The sequence below is a fragment of the Podarcis liolepis genome, assembly GCF_965112155.1.
Source record: "Podarcis liolepis genome assembly, chromosome: 13".
NCBI lineage: Eukaryota > Metazoa > Chordata > Lepidosauria > Squamata > Lacertidae > Podarcis > Podarcis liolepis.
In genome coordinates this window covers 4,018,098-4,038,794 of record NC_139573.1, presented here as the reverse complement: position 1 = coordinate 4,038,794, position 20,697 = coordinate 4,018,098, and the positions used below count along the sequence as shown (strand labels likewise).

Sequence of the window (20,697 nt, the reverse complement as noted above, 5' to 3'; positions counted from 1 at the left end):
GACTCCATGGCCCCTCGCACGCATCCTGACAGCAGCTGGGGATGGATGGTAGTGCTGGCAGGTTTTGTGCAAACGGCCCTGGTCTTTGGGGTGATCCGCTCCTTCGGGGTCTTCTTCGTCGAGTTTGTGGCTCACTTCAAGGAATCCACCAGCACCGTCTCCTGGGCCCTGTCTCTTGGCGTCGCCATCCTGCAGTTTGCGAGTAAGGGGCGTTCCAGGTTTCGGGGGTCTTCTCCAGCGTGGAGATTTGAGTGCCGGCTCTGGGACGGCCGAATCCTCTCCGCTCTTATAACCCCAGTCCCAGAGTCAGAGAGGAATCAGAAAGCGGCTGGGTTATTTCCAACGTTGCTATCGATGCACAGCCAGCGACATAAAAGTTAAACAGTAATTTGGATACATCTGCCTATGCCGTGTGGCAAGGAAACAACTCTTTATGTACCAGGGATGGGGAACCTGTTAAAGGTGTTTATCGGCGCCAGGGGCGTAGCGTGGGGGGTGCCAGGGGTGCCGGCCGCACCGGGCGCAACATCTGGGGGGGCGCGAGTCCAGAGGGAAGGGACAAGTTCCTTCCTCCGCCGGGCTCCCCGCCGCCACCGCCAGCCTTGCGCCCTAGCGCGCGCCCGCCCCCCGCCGTCGCTGTGGCTGCGCTCCGCTCACTGCTCGCAGGAGGAGCAGCCGCTGCAGCAGCGCCGACGCCTGGCCGGGCACGGGCAGCCTCTGCACCCTGCCGCCGCCGCCATCCCCTCGGCCCAGCCACAGGCGGCGGCTGCTTCTGCCTCCATCCTCCTCCGGGCAAGCAGCGTTGTTTGCGCGGCAGCGCCAGCGGCAACTCGCAGGTTAGGGGTTGGGGGGGCGCAAATTACTTGCCTTGCCCCGGGTTAGGGGGCGCAAATTACTTGCGTTGCCCCGGGTGCTGACAACTCATGCTACGCCGCTGATCGGCGCCCATTGGGAAGGGGTCGTGGCTCAGTGCCAGAGCACCAGAGTGCTCGCAAATTTTTTTTGAGGGGTCTCAGCAGACCACAATCTGAACATGAGTCCGCAGCGTGATGCAGCAGCAAAAAAAGCTAGCGCTATTCTAGGCTATGCTTACCAGATTTGTTTCAATGAATCCATGGACACTTATTTTATTTTTTCTTTTGAAGCTGAGTAGCAACAAGGAGTCAGTAGTGGGAATGGGGAGGCAAAAGGCCCTGGGCCCAAGCACACGTACATATTGTATAAAGGTGCAAAGCCCTTCTTTCACACCCTGTGAAACATAAATGCGCAGAGTTTTTAAAAAACTGGGCAATGGCCAGCCACCCTCAACTCCCTAGGTAAAGGTAAAGGGACCCCTTACCATTAGGTCCAGTCGCAAACGACTCTGGGGTTGCGGTGCTCATCTCACTTTACGGGCCAAGGGAGCCGGCGTACAGCTTCCGGGCCATGTGGCCAGCATGACTAAGCCGCTTCTGGCACACCAGAACAGCGCACGGAAAGGCTGTTTACCTTCCCACCGGAGCGGTACCTCTTTATCTACTTGCACTTTGACATGCTTTCGAACTGCTAGGTGGGCAGGAGCTGGGACTGAGCTCACCCCGTCGTGGGGATTCGAACCGCCAACCTTCTGATCGGCAAGCCCTAGGCTCAGTGGTTTAACCCACAGCGCCATACATTAATCACGTGGGATTGTGTAACCTGCGACAGAGGGAGCTGAACGTTTGCATTGATCCAGCAGCTCAGCTCCTTTGCATTGATCAAGCAAGCTCAACTCCTGCCGACTGTCAGAGAACCTTGCCGCTTATGCGTGTGCTGCCCCCTACAGGCCCGATGGGGAGCGCCCTCAGCGCCCGGTACGGGGCACGCCCAGTGGTGATGGCTGGAGGCCTCCTCGCTAGCCTAGGTTTGCTGCTGGCTTCATTCTCCGTCAAGATCTCTCACCTTTACCTGAGCATCGGCCTCATCTCAGGTGCGCCTTCTTCTAAGCCGGGTGGGGGGCGAGATACGGGAAGCTTTTCCAGATTGAGGGCCGCATTCTCAAATGGGCAGCCTTTCGAGGGCCACATGGGCAGGGCCAGGGTGAAAGGTGGTTAGGACAATGGATGCAAATGCTCACCTTTGTACAGTAGTATACCTGGCCCCAGTAGACCTGAAGGAGAGTCTCCTGTCAGTATTCTCAGCACGCAGTCAGAGGTAACTGGCCTCATGAATTTACTGGTTTCTGATCTATAACTGGATATAATCTTGTAATCTCTGTTTGTGTTTGTAATCTCCCACTACCGAAATTTATATTGGCCTGAGTTCTTGGTGTGCTTTTTGCTTGGTATATTTACGTAATAACAAGAGCTCCAACATATTTAATGTTAGCTGTCAAGAGTCCAACAACGACCCCTGGAGACTGGTTGCGGGTTCCCCATCTCTGTCTCTATCTAACCCAGCCATTTATCTGGATCCATGAGGACTACAAGCTTGCTTTCTTTCCAGGGGGTTTGGCTGTAGCTCAGAGATAGAGCAGAAGGCACCTGATTCAATCCCCGCCAATGTCTGGCAGCCCGGAGAGCAGTTAGTTGCTGCCGGTCACCGCACCGGCAGTGCCGAGCCGGGGTCAGACTAGATGACCTGCAGGAGTCCCCTTTCCAAGCCTGCAATTCTGCGATCCACTGCCTGATCTCACCGCCTGCTTTTCTCCCCCTTTCAACCACAGGGTTCGGCTGGGCCTTGGTGTTCACCCCTTCCACGGCCGCCGTCTCCGATTATTTCCAGAAGCGCCGGGCTCTGGCCATGGGGCTGGCGGTCTCGGGCGCCGGCGTCTCCTCGCTGGTCTTCTCCCCGCTCTTCCAGCTCCTGGCGGACTCGTACGGCTGGCGAGGGGCGCTGCTGGTGGTCTCGGCCATGTCCCTCAACCTGGTGGTGTCCGCCGCGCTTCTGAGGCCCTTGACCGGGGAGGGAGACAGACAGCCGGACGTCCAGGCCCAGGATTCAAAATGGCGGCAGACATTGGCTTCCCTCTTCGCCCTGGAGCTACTCCACCACGGAGGCTTCCTGCGCTACGTCTTGGCCTTCGTCCTGGTCGACGCCGGCTACTTCGTCCCCTATGCCCACCTGGTGGCCCACGCCAGGGAAGAGGGCTGCGACGAATACCAAGCCGCCTTTATCATGGCCGCCGCCGCTGTGGCAGACATGTTTGGCAGGATTTGGGCCGGCTGGCTGGCAGATACCGCCGTCTTCTGCCGCCTCGTCCACCACCTGACCCTCTGGACTGTCCTCACGGGGGTCTCGCTTGCTCTGGTGCCCTTGGGGCACGGCTTCGCTGCCCTGGTGTCCCTCGGCCTCTGCTACGGGTTCTTCGCTGGCGCCCTCGTCCCACTCCAGTTCGCCAGCCTGGCGGAAATCGTGGGTGCCGACTCGGTGTTGGGGGGTATCGGCCTCATGCACATGTTGGAGAGTGTGGGGGCTCTGGTGGGGACCCCTCTGTCAGGTAAAGGGCTCCGGTTAATTCCCCCCTTGTTCCCAGGGTTCCGAGGGCTCTTTTGTGGAGGGTTCTGGTCACCTCGCCTCAAAATGGGTACTGAAAAGAGCTGGCAAAGGGCAATTGAAACAATTCAGAGGATGGAGCGGGTCACCCATGTTATAAGAAAACCTGCTCCTTTCCCCTTATGGGGTCTCCAAGAGTCCTTAAGTGGGTTCCCTGTCGGTAGGAGAAAATAACAGAGGCCAAGCAGAGAATATTGAGAAGCAAAGCGGCTAGTAAGCCTGATCTTTATTAAACTTTTGCAACAGGGTCCCCCACTCACCACGTGCAGGAGGGACGAGAGGACCCAGAACAAGCCCTTATTTAGACTCTTGAAAATGCCCACCCTGTAGCCCAAGACCACCCCCCAAAGCATCATACATACATCACAGAAGGAGGCATCTGCAGCAGAAATCCTGTCTGCTGGGATACCTGATAATGGTCACTGATTACTTTACCTGGGCAGCCTGGCCATTATTTTGTGATGGTTAATACTTTTGTTCCTGAATCCAGGTCAGAGGCTCACCCTGTTGTTGTTGTTTAGTCGTGTCCGACTCTTCGTGACCCCCTGGACCAGAGCACGCCAGGCACTCCTGTCTTCCACTGCCTCCCCCAGTTTGGTCAAACTCATGCTGGTAGCTTCGAGAACACTGTCCAACCATCTCATCCTCTGTCATCCCCTTCTCCTTGCGCCCTCCATCTTTCCCAACATCAGGGTCTTTTCCAGGGAGTCTTCTCTTCTCATGAGGTGGGCAAAGTCTTGGAGCCTCAGCTTCAGGATCTGTCCTTCCAGTGAGCACTCAGGGCTGATTTCCTTCAGAATGGAGAGGTTTGATCTTCTTGCAGTCCATGGGACTCTCCAGAGTCTCCTCCAGCACCAGAATTCAAAAGCATCCATTCTTTGGCCATCAGCCTTCTTTCTGGTCCAGCTCTCACTTCCATACATCACTAGTGGGAAAACCAGAGCTTTAACTATACAGACCTTTGTTGGCAAGGTGATGTCTCTGCTTTTTAAGATGCTGTCTAGGTTTGTCATTGCTTTTCTCCCAAGCCACGTGCAAAAAACCCCATGAGGGGAGAGTGGCTCTCGTGTTCGAATTCTGCTTGCTGGGTTTCCCACTGTGAGAACAGCTACATGGGCCATTGGCTTAACCAGTTACAGCAGGGCTCTTCCTACAATCTTTTACCGGAGGGCGATGCCAATAAGCTCTGAAGCTAAGACCACCTTTTACGTTCCAGGCTGGCTGAGAGACATCACGGGGAATTACACCGCCTCCTTCCTCACGGCCGGAGCATTCCTCCTGGCGGGCAGCGCGACCCTTCTCACCTTGCCGGACTACTTCTCCTGTACCCGGCCATCGCAGGCCAAGGCAGAGACCCTCACGGGACCCCCAGACCACCAGGCCTTCGAATTAAGGGGTCTGCCCCAACAAGACAGAGCGTGAGGCGCAGACAGGTTAGCCGGTTGCGCTTGCAAAGAGAAGATGGGGGTGCCTTTGGACCTCTTGGCGCTCCCTGGGCGAGGAGAAAGACCCTCTCCCCCCAAAGAGCCCTTTCCAGCTCCTCAAGACAAGCAAAGCCTCCATTTTGGGTGCCAAACCGCCGCTTTGGTTTGGGGAAAGGCAGGATGTGAGAAATTTGCTCAAAATCTGGCACAGCTTTCCGTCCTTTGCGGATAAGTGGTTGCAAAGATCCCCACAGGTATATGCTGTAAATGGAAATGTGGGGAAAGGGGGCTTGGTGAGATCTATGGGGTGGGGAAAGGAGGCAGAGAGGGACCCTGAAGAGCGCATGCCAAACTGCTGCCATTGCCTCTGTTAATGGAGAAATCTGAGGGCTCCCTTGGACAAAAAACAAGGACCCCAGCCAGGAATACCAGAGCAAAACAGCAGCCAGCAGCCTTGGTCTTGATTGAAGACTGTCGCGACAGGACTCCCACCTGCCACCAGGTGGAACAAGATGGAAGCCCCAAACAAGAGAGAACCCAAACTTTTATTAGCAGCTAACCCCCATGTTACCCCCCCTCCCCAAACTACATCACTCATACATCATGAAAGGGGAGGTCTGGTGGCCGTAATCTGAGCATCCTGGACCCTGCCCCATGGTTCCCCTTGCCCTCCACCAAACACCCATCAAGTGGAACAAAAGAGATCTTTACATTTCCCTGTTTCCCAGCCAAGTTAATCCCACCCTTTTGTCTTCATCTGGGTTTGTTCTTTCTGGAATGGCCACCTGTCTGGCACTCAGGTATCAGGATGCCAGGGATTATCCCTCAGGCAGAGGGGCTGCCGAGGAGCTGAGCTCACATATCTATATGAATTTCTGAAGTTTTCCCAGTGAGCCAGTACATAGATACATTGATCAGTGAATTCTTACATTTCGTATCGTGCAGCAAAGGCCCTTTGAATAGATAGGAAGAAACTGTGATGAAGTGTTTTGTGGGGACAAATCACACTAAAATATTGATTTCTGATAAATGCAGAAGGCGTATTATTTCTTTATTACCCTAAGGTCCCAGGCTGGGCTACAACATCAAAACGTAATGTTAGAAACAGTTTAAAACAATTTACAGGAATAGAGAGGAGATGATTCCTAAGAACATACCCCTCTCAAATGTTAAAAGTCGCGAGAAAGAGTTGTCTCTATGGCATCCTCGTTGGCAGTGACGCTTCTGAACACCAGCTGCAGCAAACGGCAGGCAGGCGGTGCGCTCCTGTGTTCGAATCATGCTTGCCTCTGCCCAGCCGCTGTGAGAACAGGACGTTGGGCTAGATAGACAATCCTGCAGGGCTTTTCTTGGGTCCTGGCATTGCCGGGGTTGGACTAGATGGCCCTTAGGGGGCTCCCATCTCTGCAATCGTATGATTAATAATAATAATAATAATAATAATAATAATAATAATAATAATAATTTTTATTTATATCCCACCCTCCCCAGCCGAAGCCGGGCTCAGGGCGCCTAACAACAATAAAATAATACAACATTCTAAAATCATTTCATTATAAAATTAATTCAAATCAAATTGATGGCAACCACTGGGCTAGAGTTCTGTGAAGATTGCCAAAGGAGGGAGTCAGGCTGTGCCTTGGCCAAAGGCCTGGTGGAACAGCTCTGTCTTGCAGTCCCTGCGGAAAGATGTCAAGTCCCGCAGGGCCCTAATCTCTTGTGGCAGAGCGTTCCACCAGATTGGGGCCACAGCCGAAAAGGCCCTGGCTCTGGTAGAGGCCAGCCTAACCTCTCTGTGGCCTGGGACTTCCAAGATGTTTTTGTTTGAAGATCGTAAGTTCCTCCGTGGGGCATACCAGGAGAGGCGGTCCCGTAGGTACGAGGGTCCTAGGCTGTATAGGGCTTTAAAGGTCAAAACCAGCACCTTAAACCTGATCCTGTACCCCACCAGGAGCCAGTGCAGCTGGTATAGCACCGGGTGAATGTGATCCTGCGGCGAGGACCCCGTAAGGAGTCTCGCTGCGGCATTCTGCACCCGCTGGAGTTTCTGGGTCAGTCTCAAGGGCAGCCCCACGTAGAGCGAGTTACAATAATCCAGTCTGGAGGTGACCGCCGCGTGGATCACAGTGGCAAGGTCAGGGCGAGAGAGGTTCTGTTCTGTGTTGCCTTCCTGCCATTTCTGGTGTTCACAGGGACACACCTCCGCTCAGACTTTGGCCCCGGATTTTACGACAGGCCATCAAAGGCGGGCAATCTTTGGGTGGTCGCCCCGTGACAAAGAGGGAACTTCTGCAACGTTGACATGCCTTGAAAGAGGCGGCACAGAGGGGTCAGGTTGTTTGATTGCGTTTTATAATATTTGCGCTAACCCCATAGGAAATTAGCCACTTTTGCGGGAAAAGTCTGACACTTGTGTATATATCGTCTGTTGCTCAGAATGCAGCCGCTTCTGGGGAAGAACCCACAAGGGGCAAAACAGCCGCATAGGGAAGCTGCTCTGTGCTGGCGGTGACTTCACAGGGCTCCTCTACTGAAACGACATGAGCCCCCAGGTATATTCTGAGCCCCCAGATGGGGGCTGGGGCTGGGTGATCGCGCTGGCGTGTTTCATGCAGTCCGTCCTGGTCTTTGGGGTCACACGCCTTTTAGGCATCTTCTTTGTGGAGTTCATGGCCTATTTCAACGAGCCGTCAAGCGCCACGTCCTGGATTTCGTCCGTCGCCTTGGCCACGATGATGGTCACCAGTGAGTACCCGACTCCGATCCGTTTCCAGGGGGGTTAAGATAAGATAAAACTTCATTCACATTAGCCAATGGCCATAGCGACAGTAAAATATTACAGTACAGTGGTACCTCGGGTTACATACGCTTCAGGTTACAGACTCCGCTAACTCAGAAATATTACCTTGGGCTAAGAACTTTGCTTCAGGATGAGAACAGAAATTGTGCTCCGGTGGTGCAGTGGCAGCAGGAGGCCCCATTAGCTAAAGTGGTGCTTCAGGTTAAGAACTGCTGTTGCTGTTTAGTCGTTTAGTCGTGTCCAACTCTTTGTGGCCCCCTGGACCAGAGCACGCCAGGCACTCCTGTCTTCCACTGCCTCCCGCAGTTTGGTCAAACTCATGCTGGTAGCTTCGAGAACACTGTCCAGCCATCTCGTCCTCTGTCGTCCCCTTCTCCTTGGGCCCTCCATCTTTCCCAACATCAGGGTCTTTTCCAGGGAGTCTTCTCTGCTCATGAGGTGGCCAAAGTCTTGGAGCCTCAGCTTCAGGATCTGTCCTTCCAGTGAGCACTCAGGGCTGATTTCCTTCAGAATGGAGAGGTTGGATCTTCTTGCAGTCCATGGGACTCTCAAGAGTCTCCTCCAGCACCAGAATTCAAAAGCATCCATTCTTCGGCGATCAGCCTTCTTTATGGTCCAGCTCTCACTTCCATACATCACTACTGGGAAAACCAGAGCTTTAACCATAGGTTAAGAACAGTTTCAGGTTAATAACGGACCTCCGGAACGAATTAAGTACTTAACCCAAGGTACCACGCAGAAAAGGAAATTTGATATAAGAGAACAATTTAAAGTCCTGAATCAGCAGCCCTTATTCTGATTGCCCCTGCTATGAACCTAGCAACCTTTGCCGTTATCTGCTCATTTTGATCTGATAGAAGAAAGAACATTGTGGCAGCGGTTGAGCGCCCTGGGATGGTTAGTACGAGTGGGGTGGTGATCTCGTTACTCAGGTTTTTTTTAAAGGGAGTGCAAGACAGGAGGACATGTGCCGCTGTTTCGGTGCTACTGTCTCCACAGGGGCAAAGGCGTTTCTCAGGCAGGATCTTTTTGTCAGCATCACCCTTGAGCCAGTGCCACCAACTGGACTCACACACTTCAGCCCTGACTGGGCTAGGCGAGCTGGGTAGCACTTCCAGAGACCACCTTCTGCACAGGAACAGGTCAAAGTGCTGTGGACTCACAGCTTAGAGTTGTGAGCACCAGATTCACTCCCACTAGAAGACAGTCGTCGCACAGCAGAGTCTAGCAGAGCATATAAACAACTCGGAGAGCAGCTCTGTAGAATATCTTCTTTAATTCTATCTACAACTATAATACAACTATATACAGAGCTAAATAGGTCTAAGCATAAATGAACGCTGCAGTGCACTGAGTGTCTGCAGCTGCTCTTTGTTGTTGTTTAGTCGTTTAGTCGTGTCCGACTCTTCGTGACCCCCTGGACCAGAGCACGCCAGGCACTTCTGTCCTCCACTGCCTCCCGCAGTTTGGTCAAACTCATGCTGGTAGCTTCGAGAACACTGTCCCACCATCTCGTCCTCCGTCGTCCCCTTCTCCTTGCGCCCTCCATCTTTCCCAGCATCAGGGTCTTTTCCAGGGAGTCTTCTCTTCTCATGAGGTGGCCAAAGTCTTGGAGCCTCAGCTTCAGGATCTGTTCTTCCAATGAGCACTCAGGGCTGATTTCCTTCAGAATGGAGAGGTTTGATCTTCTTGCAGTCCATGGGACTCTCAAGAGTCTCCTCCAGCACCAGAATTCAAAAGCATCCATCCTTCGGCGATCAGCCTTCTTTATGGTCCAGCTCTCACTTCCATACATCACTACTGGGAAAACCATGGCTTTTACTATACGGACCTTTGTTGGCAAGGCGATGTCTCTGCTTTTTAAGAGCAGCAACCTTATCTCTACACACGATCTCTAACACTCAGTCTCTCTCTCTCTCCAACACTGACTGACTGACTCTTTGATGTGGTGCTGGAGCAGAATAAGTAGAGAGCAGAACACGCCTCCTCCTCTCTGGAGAATCAACAGACTCCTCAGGAGATTCTTGGATATGGGAGGGGTGAAATCTCCTCACTTTTGGAATCGACCCTCAAGTACCACAGATGGCAAAACATCCGGTCTTGCAAGTGTAAAAGCACGTCTGTATTTTGGGATAATAAGTTTGTGCAGATATGGGGCCAGAGCAGGGGTCTGCAACCCGCGGCTCCGGAGCCGCATGTGGCTCTTTTACACCTTTGCCGTGGCTCCGGGGCGGATACTAGCGAGGGGAGGAGGCACATTGTGCGCCCCGACACTCCCCACTGTGGCGGGCGCTGTACTGGCTGTGACGTCGCATGTGGGCAGTGTGTGCGTTAGTCACGCACCGTCCCGACGTCACCTTCCCGCCTGCCCGCTACATTGTAAGGGGCATGTACGCTGGTCACTGTTTTGAAGGGGAGTGAAGAACACACACACACACACAGGTAACTTGTTAATTTAACATTTATTTCTATGAGGAGGAGTAATTCTGAGGGGTCAAAGAAATAATTTAAAAAAGGGACAAAAAAGTTATTTTTATAATGACGAGTTTTGCGGCTCCCAGTTTTTTTTTTCTTTGGAAACGGGTCCAAGTGGCTCTTTTTGTCTTAAAGGTTGCAGACCCCTGGGCCGGAGAATTGAAATGGAGAGGTGGAAAATGAACATACCGAGGACAGAATTTATAGTGGGCAGGTTGTTCTGATGCTCAATATCTTTTAGACGTTGACCATTTAGACTGTTTGCTTTAGTAGGGCCCATAGTGAGTAGGTGTTGTGGGGATAGGCCACAAGAGTAAGGTTTTTGATAGACGGTTTTAAGCCAGGCACTTTTATGGGAGTCTTGAAGTACTAGGGATAGTAAACCAGGGATGTTTCCAGGATCCAAGAGCCAATAGCCTGATTTCCAAATGCAGTTGTAAACCTAGCCTTGCTCACTCATTTAAGCGGGTCAAATCCTGATACGATAGCCTGTTTAATTTCCCACCTGTCTTTTAGCAGCTGCTAGGTCCTAGACTTCGTCAAACTCTGTAAAAAGTCTGAGAGCAAGCTAGTTACTGCTCAGGGACAAATTCAGCATCCTTTTCTGGAAGCAAAGAAATCAGTGCAAAAAAGAAATCAGTGCAAAAAGAAAAAGGCGCTATTTGTTTTTAAAACAACAGTGGACAAGCAAAGCCGTTTTACGCAATTCACTCTTATTCTTCAAATTACTCCTTCACTGCTGTAGTTTCATTTCTTCCTCCAAGAATTTTTCGAAAACAAAACACACGATTTTAATAAAATGGGTCGAAGCAGAGAACTCTGAATAAATGCTCATTTGCTTCGTGTGCAACTGGACTCGGTTTCTGCAAAAGCAAAAACTTCGTCTAGGCAACTGCCAGTAAAACTGCCCTCGCTCTCCAGGCTTCAGCGAAAGCCTGCATTCGCCCCATAGGACGCACACACATTTCCCCTTCATTTTTCGTCCTATAGGGCGAAAAATACGGTAAGTACTTAACCTGAGGTACCGCTGTACCAGTTTGCTGGAAACTGCAGGTCGGGTAGAGCAGGACTCTTGCGTTCTTCATGGGACGTGATCCAACAGGCTGCTCTTGTGGCGCATTGCAGATTCTTCGCACGGCTGCGGGTTGGGATAGATGCCCCTTAGGGGTATCTTCCAACTCTCCCATTCCCTGATTTGTTCTCCTGTGCTTTCCAGCAGCTGGTACTCAGACCGCAGGTGCGCAGTGACACACCTCCGCGCAGACTTTGGCCCCGGGGTTTACGACGGGCAACCTTTTGAACGCGGGTCACATCAAGCGCAAGCGATGTTCAGGGGGTCAGCAGTGGCAGAGAGAGCACTTTCTCGACGCTGACGTGGTTTGGAAGAGGAGGAGAGGGGACCTGGTGGTTTAGCTGTCTTTTAAAAAAGAAAAGGAAAAGAAAGCTTTCTGCTGAACCTATAGGAAAGTCGCCACTTCGGGGGGTGGAGGGAGAAGTCGCCTATATATGCTCCATTACTCAGAATGCAGCCACTTCTGGGGCAGAGTCCACAAAGTGCAAAACAGCCGCATAGGGAAGCTGCTCTGTGCTGGCAGTGAATTCATGGGGCTCCTCTACTGAAACGACATGAGCCCACGGGTATATTCTGAGCCCCCAGATGGGGGCTGGGGCTGGGCGATCACGCTGGCATGTTTCATGCAGTCCGCCCTGGTCTTTGGGGTCACGCGGCCTTTCGGCATCTTCTTTGTGGAGTTCATGGCCTATTTCGACGAGCCGTCGAGCGCCACGTCCTGGATTTCGTCCATCACCGTGGCCACGTCGAAATTCACCAGTGAGTACCCGATTCTGATGACCGAGCGACTGGTTTCTAAACGCAATTGTGAGCTTAGTCGGTTTCTGCACGTGCTATAGAGGGACGTGGGATGCGGGTGGTGCTGTGGGTTAAACCACAGAGCCTAGGGCTTGCTGATCAGAAGGTCGGCGGTTCGAATCCCCGTGACGGGGTGAGCTCCCAGTGCTCGGTCCCTGCTCCTGCCAACCTAGCAGTTCAAAAGCACATCAAAGTGCAAGTAGATAAATAGGTACCGCTCCGGCGGGAAGGTAGATGGCGTTTCCATGCGCTGCTCTGGTTCAGAACACCGGCTCCCTCGGCCAATAAAGCGAGATGAGTGCCGCAACCCCAGAGTCGGCCACGACTGGACCTAATGGTCAGGGGTCCCTTTACCTTTTCAGAGGGAAGTGGTAGTAACGATGATTGTTATTTATTAAATTTGTATACCCGCAGGTCTCAGGGTGGTTCGCAACATAAAATCATAATATAAAAATTGAGGGGCAGGTGGGGGTGGTCCACCTGGGAAGGGAGCCCACCTTGGAGAAGGAAAACTCTGGTCCTCAACCTCCGCTGCCTTGTCAGATATCTTCAGGAGCAGAAAAGGCAAAGGAATAAACCTTACACAAATCTGGAGCGGAGTCCCTAAGGCGGTTGGATGGTGCCTTGTACGCCTCCTTCTCACAACTCTTGCAGCCAAACTGGTGCCAAACATCTTGCTCTGCTTTCCTTTGCCCCACATCAGCCAGGCCCAGAGGGGGGTCTTATCGTCTGGGCAGCCCAGGACCCCCACTTCTAGAATCCATGATCCCTTCGCCCCCCGATAAAATACAGTGGTACCTCGGTTTTCAACATCTCCGTTGACAAACGTTTCGGAACTCGACTGCCGTAAAACCAGAAGGCTTCAATTTCTGAACGTGCCTTGGAAGTCGAACGGCTTCCGCTGAGTGTTTACCGTATTTTTTGCTCTACAAGACTCATTTTTTCCCTCCTAAAAAGTAAGGGGAAATGTGTGTGCGTCTTATGGAGCGAATGCAGGCTGCTCAGCTATCCCAGAAGCCAGAACAGCAAGAGGGATTGCTGCTTTCTTTCACTGCGCAGCGATCCCTCTTGCTATTCTGGCTTCTGAGATTCAGAATATTTTTTTTCCTTGTTTTCCTCCTCCAAAAACTAGGTGCATCTTGTGGTCTGGTGCGTCTTATAGAGTGAAAAATACGGTATGTTATTTTTCTCAATTTTCTCCATTGAACTGGCAGACCGCCCCTTGCGCCTCAGTTTTCGAACGTTTCGGAACTCGAACGTTCTTCCGGAACAGAATACGTTTGAAAACCGAGGGACCACTGTATTTGAGGGGGTCTGCCCCACCCCCAGTTGATGGACACAGCCTTTCAAATGGTGTTCATGAGTCTTGTCATTGATTGTGCGAGGCAGGCCTTACCTGGGCCCCCCAATAATATTTTATCCAAGTGGGCACCCTTGAATAGGGAACTAGCATTAATTCTTATTTTCATTTCTATCCGCACCTTTTACCCAGACTGGGACTTGAGGCAGCTTACTCCGATTAAAGCAAAAGAGATAAAATGCAGAAGACTCAAAGTCATTAGCAGAGCCCAAGCAATATAAAGACAGGTGAATACAGATAGCAAAGAAAAAGAAAAAAGAATGGCATTATTTAAAAGCCCTTACTTTAAGGAAACAGTCCGTCCCCAAAGGCCGGTAGCTATAAAAGCATCTTCATCTGTTTGGCAGAAGGATAAGAAGTGGGGAGCGGGTCTGGCTTCTCTAAGCAGGGTGCCTGGGAGGAGCCACCACCAAAAAGGCCCTGTCCCATGTCCCCACCGTGCAGGCCTGGGAGGGTGGCAGGACTGAGAGAAGCACCTCCCCCAGAGATCTCAGATCCTGGGCAGATCCATAGGGGAGAATGAGATCCTTCGGGTAGCCTCAGCCGTGAGGGTCCAGATCAGCCCCTCTGTTTATCTTCTATATTTTCAGGTCCGTTGGCAGGGGCTCTGGCCACTCAGTATGGAGAGCGTCCCGTCGCCATGGCAGGGGGGCTCCTTTCGGGCCTCGGCTACTTCCTCGCCTCCTTCGCCACCAACCTGGCACATCTCTATATATTTATTGGCGTGTTCACAGGTAAGGAATGTCTGGAGTCAAGCCAGAGTCTCCTTCTTACTGGGAGGGAGCTCTTACGCCTTCCTCCGAAGTAAAGACCCCCAGCCACAGGCCAGAAATGTTCATTATTTGAATATGCTTGCCACATTATACACACACACACACAGAGAACTACATGCCCTAGGTTCTCCCTTGCTCCCTCTAAATCCCTATAAATCAATATTGTCATTGATATAAAATGTCTTTTACAAATAGATAACACGCATGCAGGTTATCCCAGAGTTGGGAGGGACCTCCGAAGCTCATCTAGTCCAACTCTCTGCAATGCAGGAATCGTTTGCCAGTGTGGGACTCGAACCCAGAACCCTGAGATTCAGAGTCTCGTGCTCCGCCAACAGAGCTATCCCAGCTTACAGAGCTATTTATACATAATTTCATATCTGTAATTGTTATGATATACTGTCGTACCTTGGTTCTTGAACTTTATTATTATTATTATTACTATTATTAATTATTATTTATACCCCGCCCATCTGGCTGGGCTTCCCCAGCCACTCTGGGCGGCTTCCAACCAAATATTAAAATGCAGTAGTACATCAAACATTAAAAGCTTCCCTAAACAGGGCTGCCTTCAGATATCTTCTAAAAATCTGGTACTGTAGTTGTTGTTCTCTTTGACATCTCCTGGGAGGGTGTTCCACAGGGCGGGCGCCACCACCGAGAAGGCCCTCTGCCTGGTTCCCTGTAATTTGGCTTCTCGCAGGGAGGAAATGGCCAGAAGGCCCTCGGAGCTGGACCTCAGTGTCCGGGCAGAACGATGGGGGTGGAGACGCTCCTTCAGGTCTACTGGGCCTTCGAGGCCGTTTAGGGCTTTCAAGGTCAGCTCCAACACTTCGAATTGTGCTCGGAAACGTACACCGGACGTTCGGCTTCCGAAAAACATTCAGAAACCGGGACGACCGCTTCCGGTTTCTGGTTGTCCGGGAAGCGAAACGTTTGCGTTGAAAGGCGCTTGGCTGCTTTCACTGCGCTGACGCCCTGTTTCCCTGTCTTCCCCACTCAGGAATTGGAGGCACCTTTGCCCTCTGGCCCTCATTGGCCTTGCTGTCGCGCTACTTCGAGCGCCGGCGCCCCCTGGCCACCTCCCTGGCCCTCTCGGGCGCCGGCGTGGCCTCCCTGGCCCTCTCGCCCCTCTTCCAGTTCCTGGTGGACCTCTACGGCTGGCGCGGGGCTCTCCTGCTGGTATCCGGGATGGTCTTCCACCTGCTGCCATGCGGAGCCCTGCTTCGCCCCCTCGTCTTGCCTGAGGACGATGCCCTGGCAGCGCCCCCGGAGCAGGCGGTCAGCTGGCGCCACCGCCTCTCGTCTCTCTTCGGACTCTCTCTGCTCCGCCACCGAGGCTTCATGACCTACACCTGCTGCGGGGTGCTGAACGCGGCCGGGTTCTTCGTCCCCCTGGTCCACCTCGTGCCCCATGCCCGGGAACTGGACTTCGACGAGTACCAGGCGGCATTCCTCGCCTCCGCCGTGGGTGTGGCCGACATCGGGGGCCGCGTCGCCTGCACCTGGCTGGTCACCTGCGGCCCTCTCCGCCTCTGCCACCACCTCACCCTGTGGAGCTTCCTGACAGGGGTGTCCGTCCTGGCTGTGCCCCTGGGGCGCAGCTATGGGGCCGTGCTCGCCATCAGCGCCTGCTACGGGTTCCTGGCCGGCGCCGTTCTCCCGCTCAGGGTCTCCACCCTGGTGGAAATCGTGGGTCCTGCACGGATCATGGGGGCCATCGGACTCATCAACCTGATGGAGAGCGTTGGGGCGCTGTCTGGGCCCCCTCTCTCAGGTAAGGAGGGCACGGTGCAGGTCGGAGCCTGGCGGTCAGCCGGTCAGTCTCCAAGCATCCTGATTTTCCAGGGACAGTCCCAGATTGACAGAAACTGTCCCGGTTTCATCATCATTATCATTTTTAATTTGTATCCCGCCTTTCTATCTTACAATACTCAAGGTGGTTTATAAGCTGAAGAAACAAAAAATGTACTTCTTATAACAATCTAATGCAATACAAAAATGTGATAATAAAACAGAACTTTAAAATAGGCAGCCTACATCAAAATGGGGACCCGGGTGGCGCTGTGGGTTAAACCACAGAGCTTAGGACTTGCTGATCAGAAGGTCGGCGGTTCGAATCCCCGCGACGGGGTGAGCTCCCATTGCTCAGTCCCTGCTCCTGCCAACCTAGCAGTTCAAAAGCACATCAAAGTGCAAGTAGATAAATAGGTACCACTCCGGTGGGAAGGTAAACAGTGTTTCCGTGCGCTGCTCTGGTTCGCCAGAAGCGGCTTGGTCATGCTGGCCACATGACCCAGAAGCTGTACGCCGGCTCCCTCGGCCAATAAAGCGAGATGAGCGCCGCAACCCCAGAGTCGGCCATGACTGGAGCTTACGGTCAGGGGGCCCTTTACCTTTACCTACATCAAAATAGCAACATTCAACCATCAGTTAGAATAGTATAACACAATAATAATATATTATTATGTTATACTATTAATAAAAGTTAAACAGAAATCCACTCCACAGTTACAATAATATCTAAACTATAATCAATAAAACAATGGCAAGCCACAGTACATAAAACAATATAATACACATTGAGAAGCAGAGGGAAGAGCAAGGCAGGTGGAAGGAGGCCTGATGGAGTTACAGATAGGTAGCCGTGTTGGTCTGCCATAGTCTAAATAAAAAAATTTCTTCCAGTAGCACCTTAAAGGCCAACTAAGTTAGTTCTTGGTATGAGCTTTCGTGTGCATTCCGTGTATCTGAAGAAGTGTGCTTGCACACGAAAGCTCATACCAAGAACTAACTTAGTTGGTCTTTAAGGTGCTACTGGAAGGAATTTTTTTATTTTGCCTGATGGAGTCTCTCCCCTCACAGTTCTTCCTTCAGGAACAGCTTCCTTATGAGGAGACCCAGGGCCAGGGGGTGGGGCAAGGCAGGTGGAAGGAGTTTCTGATTTGATCCTGGAATGCCTCGCTTTCCCTTAGTTGCGTCGCGCCCCTGTTTTCATTGGAGAAATGTTGGAGGGCAGTGCTTTTTTTCTTTAAAGAAATGTTTAGGGGTACTCTCATTTTCCTACATACCGTATTTTTCGGTGTATAACACACACACCCCCGTGTTTAAGATGCCCCCTATTTTGAGGGACTGCAAATTAAGTAAATGGGAAATTGCCCCCATATATAAGACTACCCTCCTTTTTTAACATTACTAAAGGGTAAAGGGACCCCTGACCATGTTTTATTGATTATAGTTTAGATATTATTGTAACTGTGGAGTGGATTTCTGTTTAACTTTTATTAATAGTATAACATAATAATATATTATTATTATGTTATACTATTCTAATTGATGGTTGAATGTTGCTATTTTGATGTAGGTAAAGGTAAAGGGACCCCTGACCATTAGGTCCAGTCGTGGCCGACTCTGGGGTTGCGGCGTTCATCTCGCTTTATTGGCCGAGGGAGCCGGCATACAGCTTCCGGGTCATGTGGCCAGCAGGACTAAGCCGCTTCTGGCGAACCAGAGCAGCACACAGAAAAGCCATTTACCCTCCCGCTGGAGTGGTACCTATTTATCTACTTGCACTTTGACGTGCTTTTGAACTGCTAGGTTGGCAGGAGCAGGGACCGAGCAATGGGAGCTCACCCCGTCATTGCGGGGATTTGAACCGCCGACCTTCTGATCAGCAAGTCCTAGGATCTGTGGTTTAACCCACAGCACCACCCGCATCCCCTTTTAACATTATTTTTTAGTAAAAAACAACAACACCCTAGTCTTGTACATGGAAAAGTACCGAATATTGAAATACTGTCCCTTAATGAGGCCAAACTTAGATTCACAAAATGTTTAGGGGTATGCGTATCCCTGCCCCCCCCCACCTAGAAAAAAGCACTGTTTGAGGGTATGGTAGATGTCCCTGTTTTCATAGGAGTGTATGGAATTATGCAATCCCACAGCCAAGAAGGTAAGTAACTATACAACCTTCAGAAGACATCTGAAGGCAGCCCCCGATAGGGAAGTTTTTTTAATGTTTATTTTTTTAAAAAAAAAATATGATATTTATTAATTTTTCAAAGGAAAAAAGTTACATATATAAAAAGATTAGAAGAAAAGACAAAAAGAAGAAAAAAAGAAAAATACAAAATACAGTACAGAAAAAAGATAAAAAACATTTAAAAAGAAAACACATCAATCTTTCCATGTCATATATTCATATCCTTGGTTCCCTGACCTCCTCACACCTCCCTTTTTTGTATTCCAATTCAGTTATTTCTTTCCCTCTTTGTTTTTATCTTAATCCTTTAACTTAATATACTATAACTTTGAGTTCTCACCTGTTAATCATTTTTCATACACCTTTAGAACGTTGCTGCTTAAACCACTTAACTTCATTCTGACATCATTCTAACATTCATTAATGGGAAGTTTTTTTTAATGTTCAAAGTTTTATTATGTTTTTATACATGTTGGAAGACACCTAGAGTGGCTGGCATGTTGTTGTTTTTGTTGTTGTTAAGGACATCCCTATTTTCACCAGAAAAAATGTCAGTGGGTACAACCTGCAGCCATCTCTCCTACCCAAGGCTGGATTAAGACCTTTAGAGGTGCTAAGCACTTAAAAGATTTCAATGCCCCCCATATATCTAATTCAAAATATAAACCACAAAAAACTGTAAAATAAAATGTTACTTTTCAAAACGAAACGAAACCTGCAGTAAGATGGAAAATAATGTTTATTTTTGTATAGTTCCACTTCATTCATATTTGAAACATTTCTTCCAACTTTTTATCATTGCGAAGCCTTTGATCGGATCCGCAGAACTAATCTTAGTGTTCCCCCTGAGGCCACACCTACCTGTCCGTCGGGTGCTGTCACCCCAATAGGCAAGTGACGTAAGCAAATTGAGACGAGGGGTGTCATAGAGATTTATAAAGCCGTGCTGGGAGTGGGAGGCAGAGAAAAAACTGCTTTATTGCCCTTTAGCATACTGTCAACTCAGCTGTAGTCATTTAAATGAACAACTTAGATTTCTCTCCCTCTCTCTCAAAATACATCGCCTCCATTTTTGCCCGAGACTGGCAGGCTTATCCCATAGCTGTCAACGTTTCCCTTTTTTTTTTAAGGGAAATCCCCTTATTCCGAATAGGATTCCTCGCAAGTAAAGCGAAAAGTTGACAGCTATGGCTTATCCCCCAGCTTATCTTCTCCATTGAACGCACTAGCCACAAAATTCAGGACAGATGAAATAAAGGACTTATTTGTGCCGCGCAGTTAAACTGCGGAACTCCCTGCCACAAGAGGCAGTGACGTCTACCAAACTAGATGGCTTTAAAAGAGGATTGGGTGAATTCATGGAGGAGGAGGAGGAGGAGCAGGCTATCGATGGCTTCCGACCCCTCCCTTCACAATTGGAGGCCATCGATAATAATAATAATAATTTATTATTTATACCCCGCCCACCTGGCTGAGTCTCCCCAGCCACTCTGGGCGGCTCCCAATCAAGTGTTAAAAACAGTACAGCGTTAAATATTAAAAAACGATCCAGCGGACTTTTACTATGCTCTTATTATGTACACCCCCAAGATGAATCTTATTCCACTCACGACTTGGACCTTTCCTCTGTTCCAGGTTGGATCCGGGACGTGAGCGGAAGTTACAAGGCCTCCTTCCTGGCAGGGGGCTCCTTCCTCGTCGCTGGAAGCCTCGGACTTTTGCTCCTGCCCGGCTATTTCTCCCTCCATACCCCCAGCCCTCCCAACCAGAACCAGGAAGGGAGCAAGCCGGAAGATCCCTGGAACCCAAGCCAGCAAAACGGAGTTTGTCTAGCCTGACGGTGATAAACCCCAGACTGTTTCGTTTTGGGGAAAGGACCAGTCTCTCCATCGGCCTGGGACATGTCATATTCCTGATATTTGGGGGCAGGAAGGCAGTAGGGTGGAGGGGGAGCAGGCTGTTTTTTTACCCTCTGTCTTGCAAGCCCCACACACCCCCAGCTTGGAAGGGACAGGAGCAAAATATACGTCCAAATTAGGTACCAGAGTCAACTCTCAATACGTCACTTCTGGCAAATGAGACATCCTAGCTGCTTAATGGGCCATGAAAATTTGTGTCCCGGGCTTTTGAAACCCCTGTGCTATCTGAAACCAAAGCAGCACATTAGTTGTCAGATGTGAAATATATTAGCCTTGCTTTCAGTTCTCCTACTCTGATATATTGGACTACAAAACCCATCAGCCTCTGCCAGCACGACTGTGCATGATTTATGGCTGAACACCTGAAGCGCGCCAATTTGGGTAGAAAACTGCTGTTCTCAGGCAGCTATCAAATTCTTTTTTGCGCCTCCCTCGACAATTGCTCGGCGACTTAGAAGAGCATTTAATAAGCTTTATCGTGTGTGTTTTTAAATCACGGCGCATACTTAACTCATATTTAATAAAAAAGATATATATATATATATTCTTCTGCAGTGCAGGCATGGTCGATAAAAGCAACC

At 50.6% G+C, this 20,697-nt stretch overlaps 1 protein-coding gene and 1 long non-coding RNA gene across 4 annotated transcripts in view; one reads left to right on the top strand and one right to left on the bottom strand.

Annotated features, from left to right (window-relative positions):
* LOC310692270 overlaps positions 1 to 20,697 on the bottom strand; it is a 71,122-nt gene that overhangs the window by 42,485 nt on the left and 7,940 nt on the right. The window lies entirely within an intron of this gene.
* On the top strand, positions 7,147 to 20,654 carry LOC310692134 (monocarboxylate transporter 13-like). 3 transcript variants are annotated; one of them, XM_083472735.1, is made up of 5 exons: positions 7,150 to 7,682; positions 11,914 to 12,043; positions 14,033 to 14,176; positions 15,219 to 15,992; positions 19,833 to 20,654. In XM_083472735.1, exons 2-5 carry the CDS (start codon positions 11,968 to 11,970, stop codon positions 20,033 to 20,035), a joined length of 1,197 nt encoding a protein of 398 aa, XP_083328861.1. In that variant the 5' UTR covers positions 7,150 to 7,682; positions 11,914 to 11,967; the 3' UTR covers positions 20,036 to 20,654. The 3 variants fall into 3 exon arrangements, with proteins under 3 accessions (XP_083328860.1, XP_083328861.1, XP_083328859.1); XM_083472734.1 differs by lacking the exon at positions 11,914 to 12,043 and having other exon boundaries at positions 7,147 to 7,682; XM_083472733.1 differs by lacking the exon at positions 7,150 to 7,682 and having other exon boundaries at positions 11,218 to 12,043.

What these genes read in the sequence shown, in the direction of transcription:
- LOC310692134 (XM_083472734.1), top strand. Translation starts at nt 7,478, where the DNA reads ATGAGCCCCCAGGTATATTCTGAGCCCCCAGATGGGGGCTGGGGCTGG. An exon ending in GGCCACGATGATGGTCACCA is followed by an intron (nt 7,683 to 14,032) that starts GTGAGTACCCGA and finishes CTATATTTTCAG; the next exon opens with GTCCGTTGGCAGGGGCTCTG. An exon ending in ATTTATTGGCGTGTTCACAG is followed by an intron (nt 14,177 to 15,218) that starts GTAAGGAATGTC and finishes TTCCCCACTCAG; the next exon opens with GAATTGGAGGCACCTTTGCC.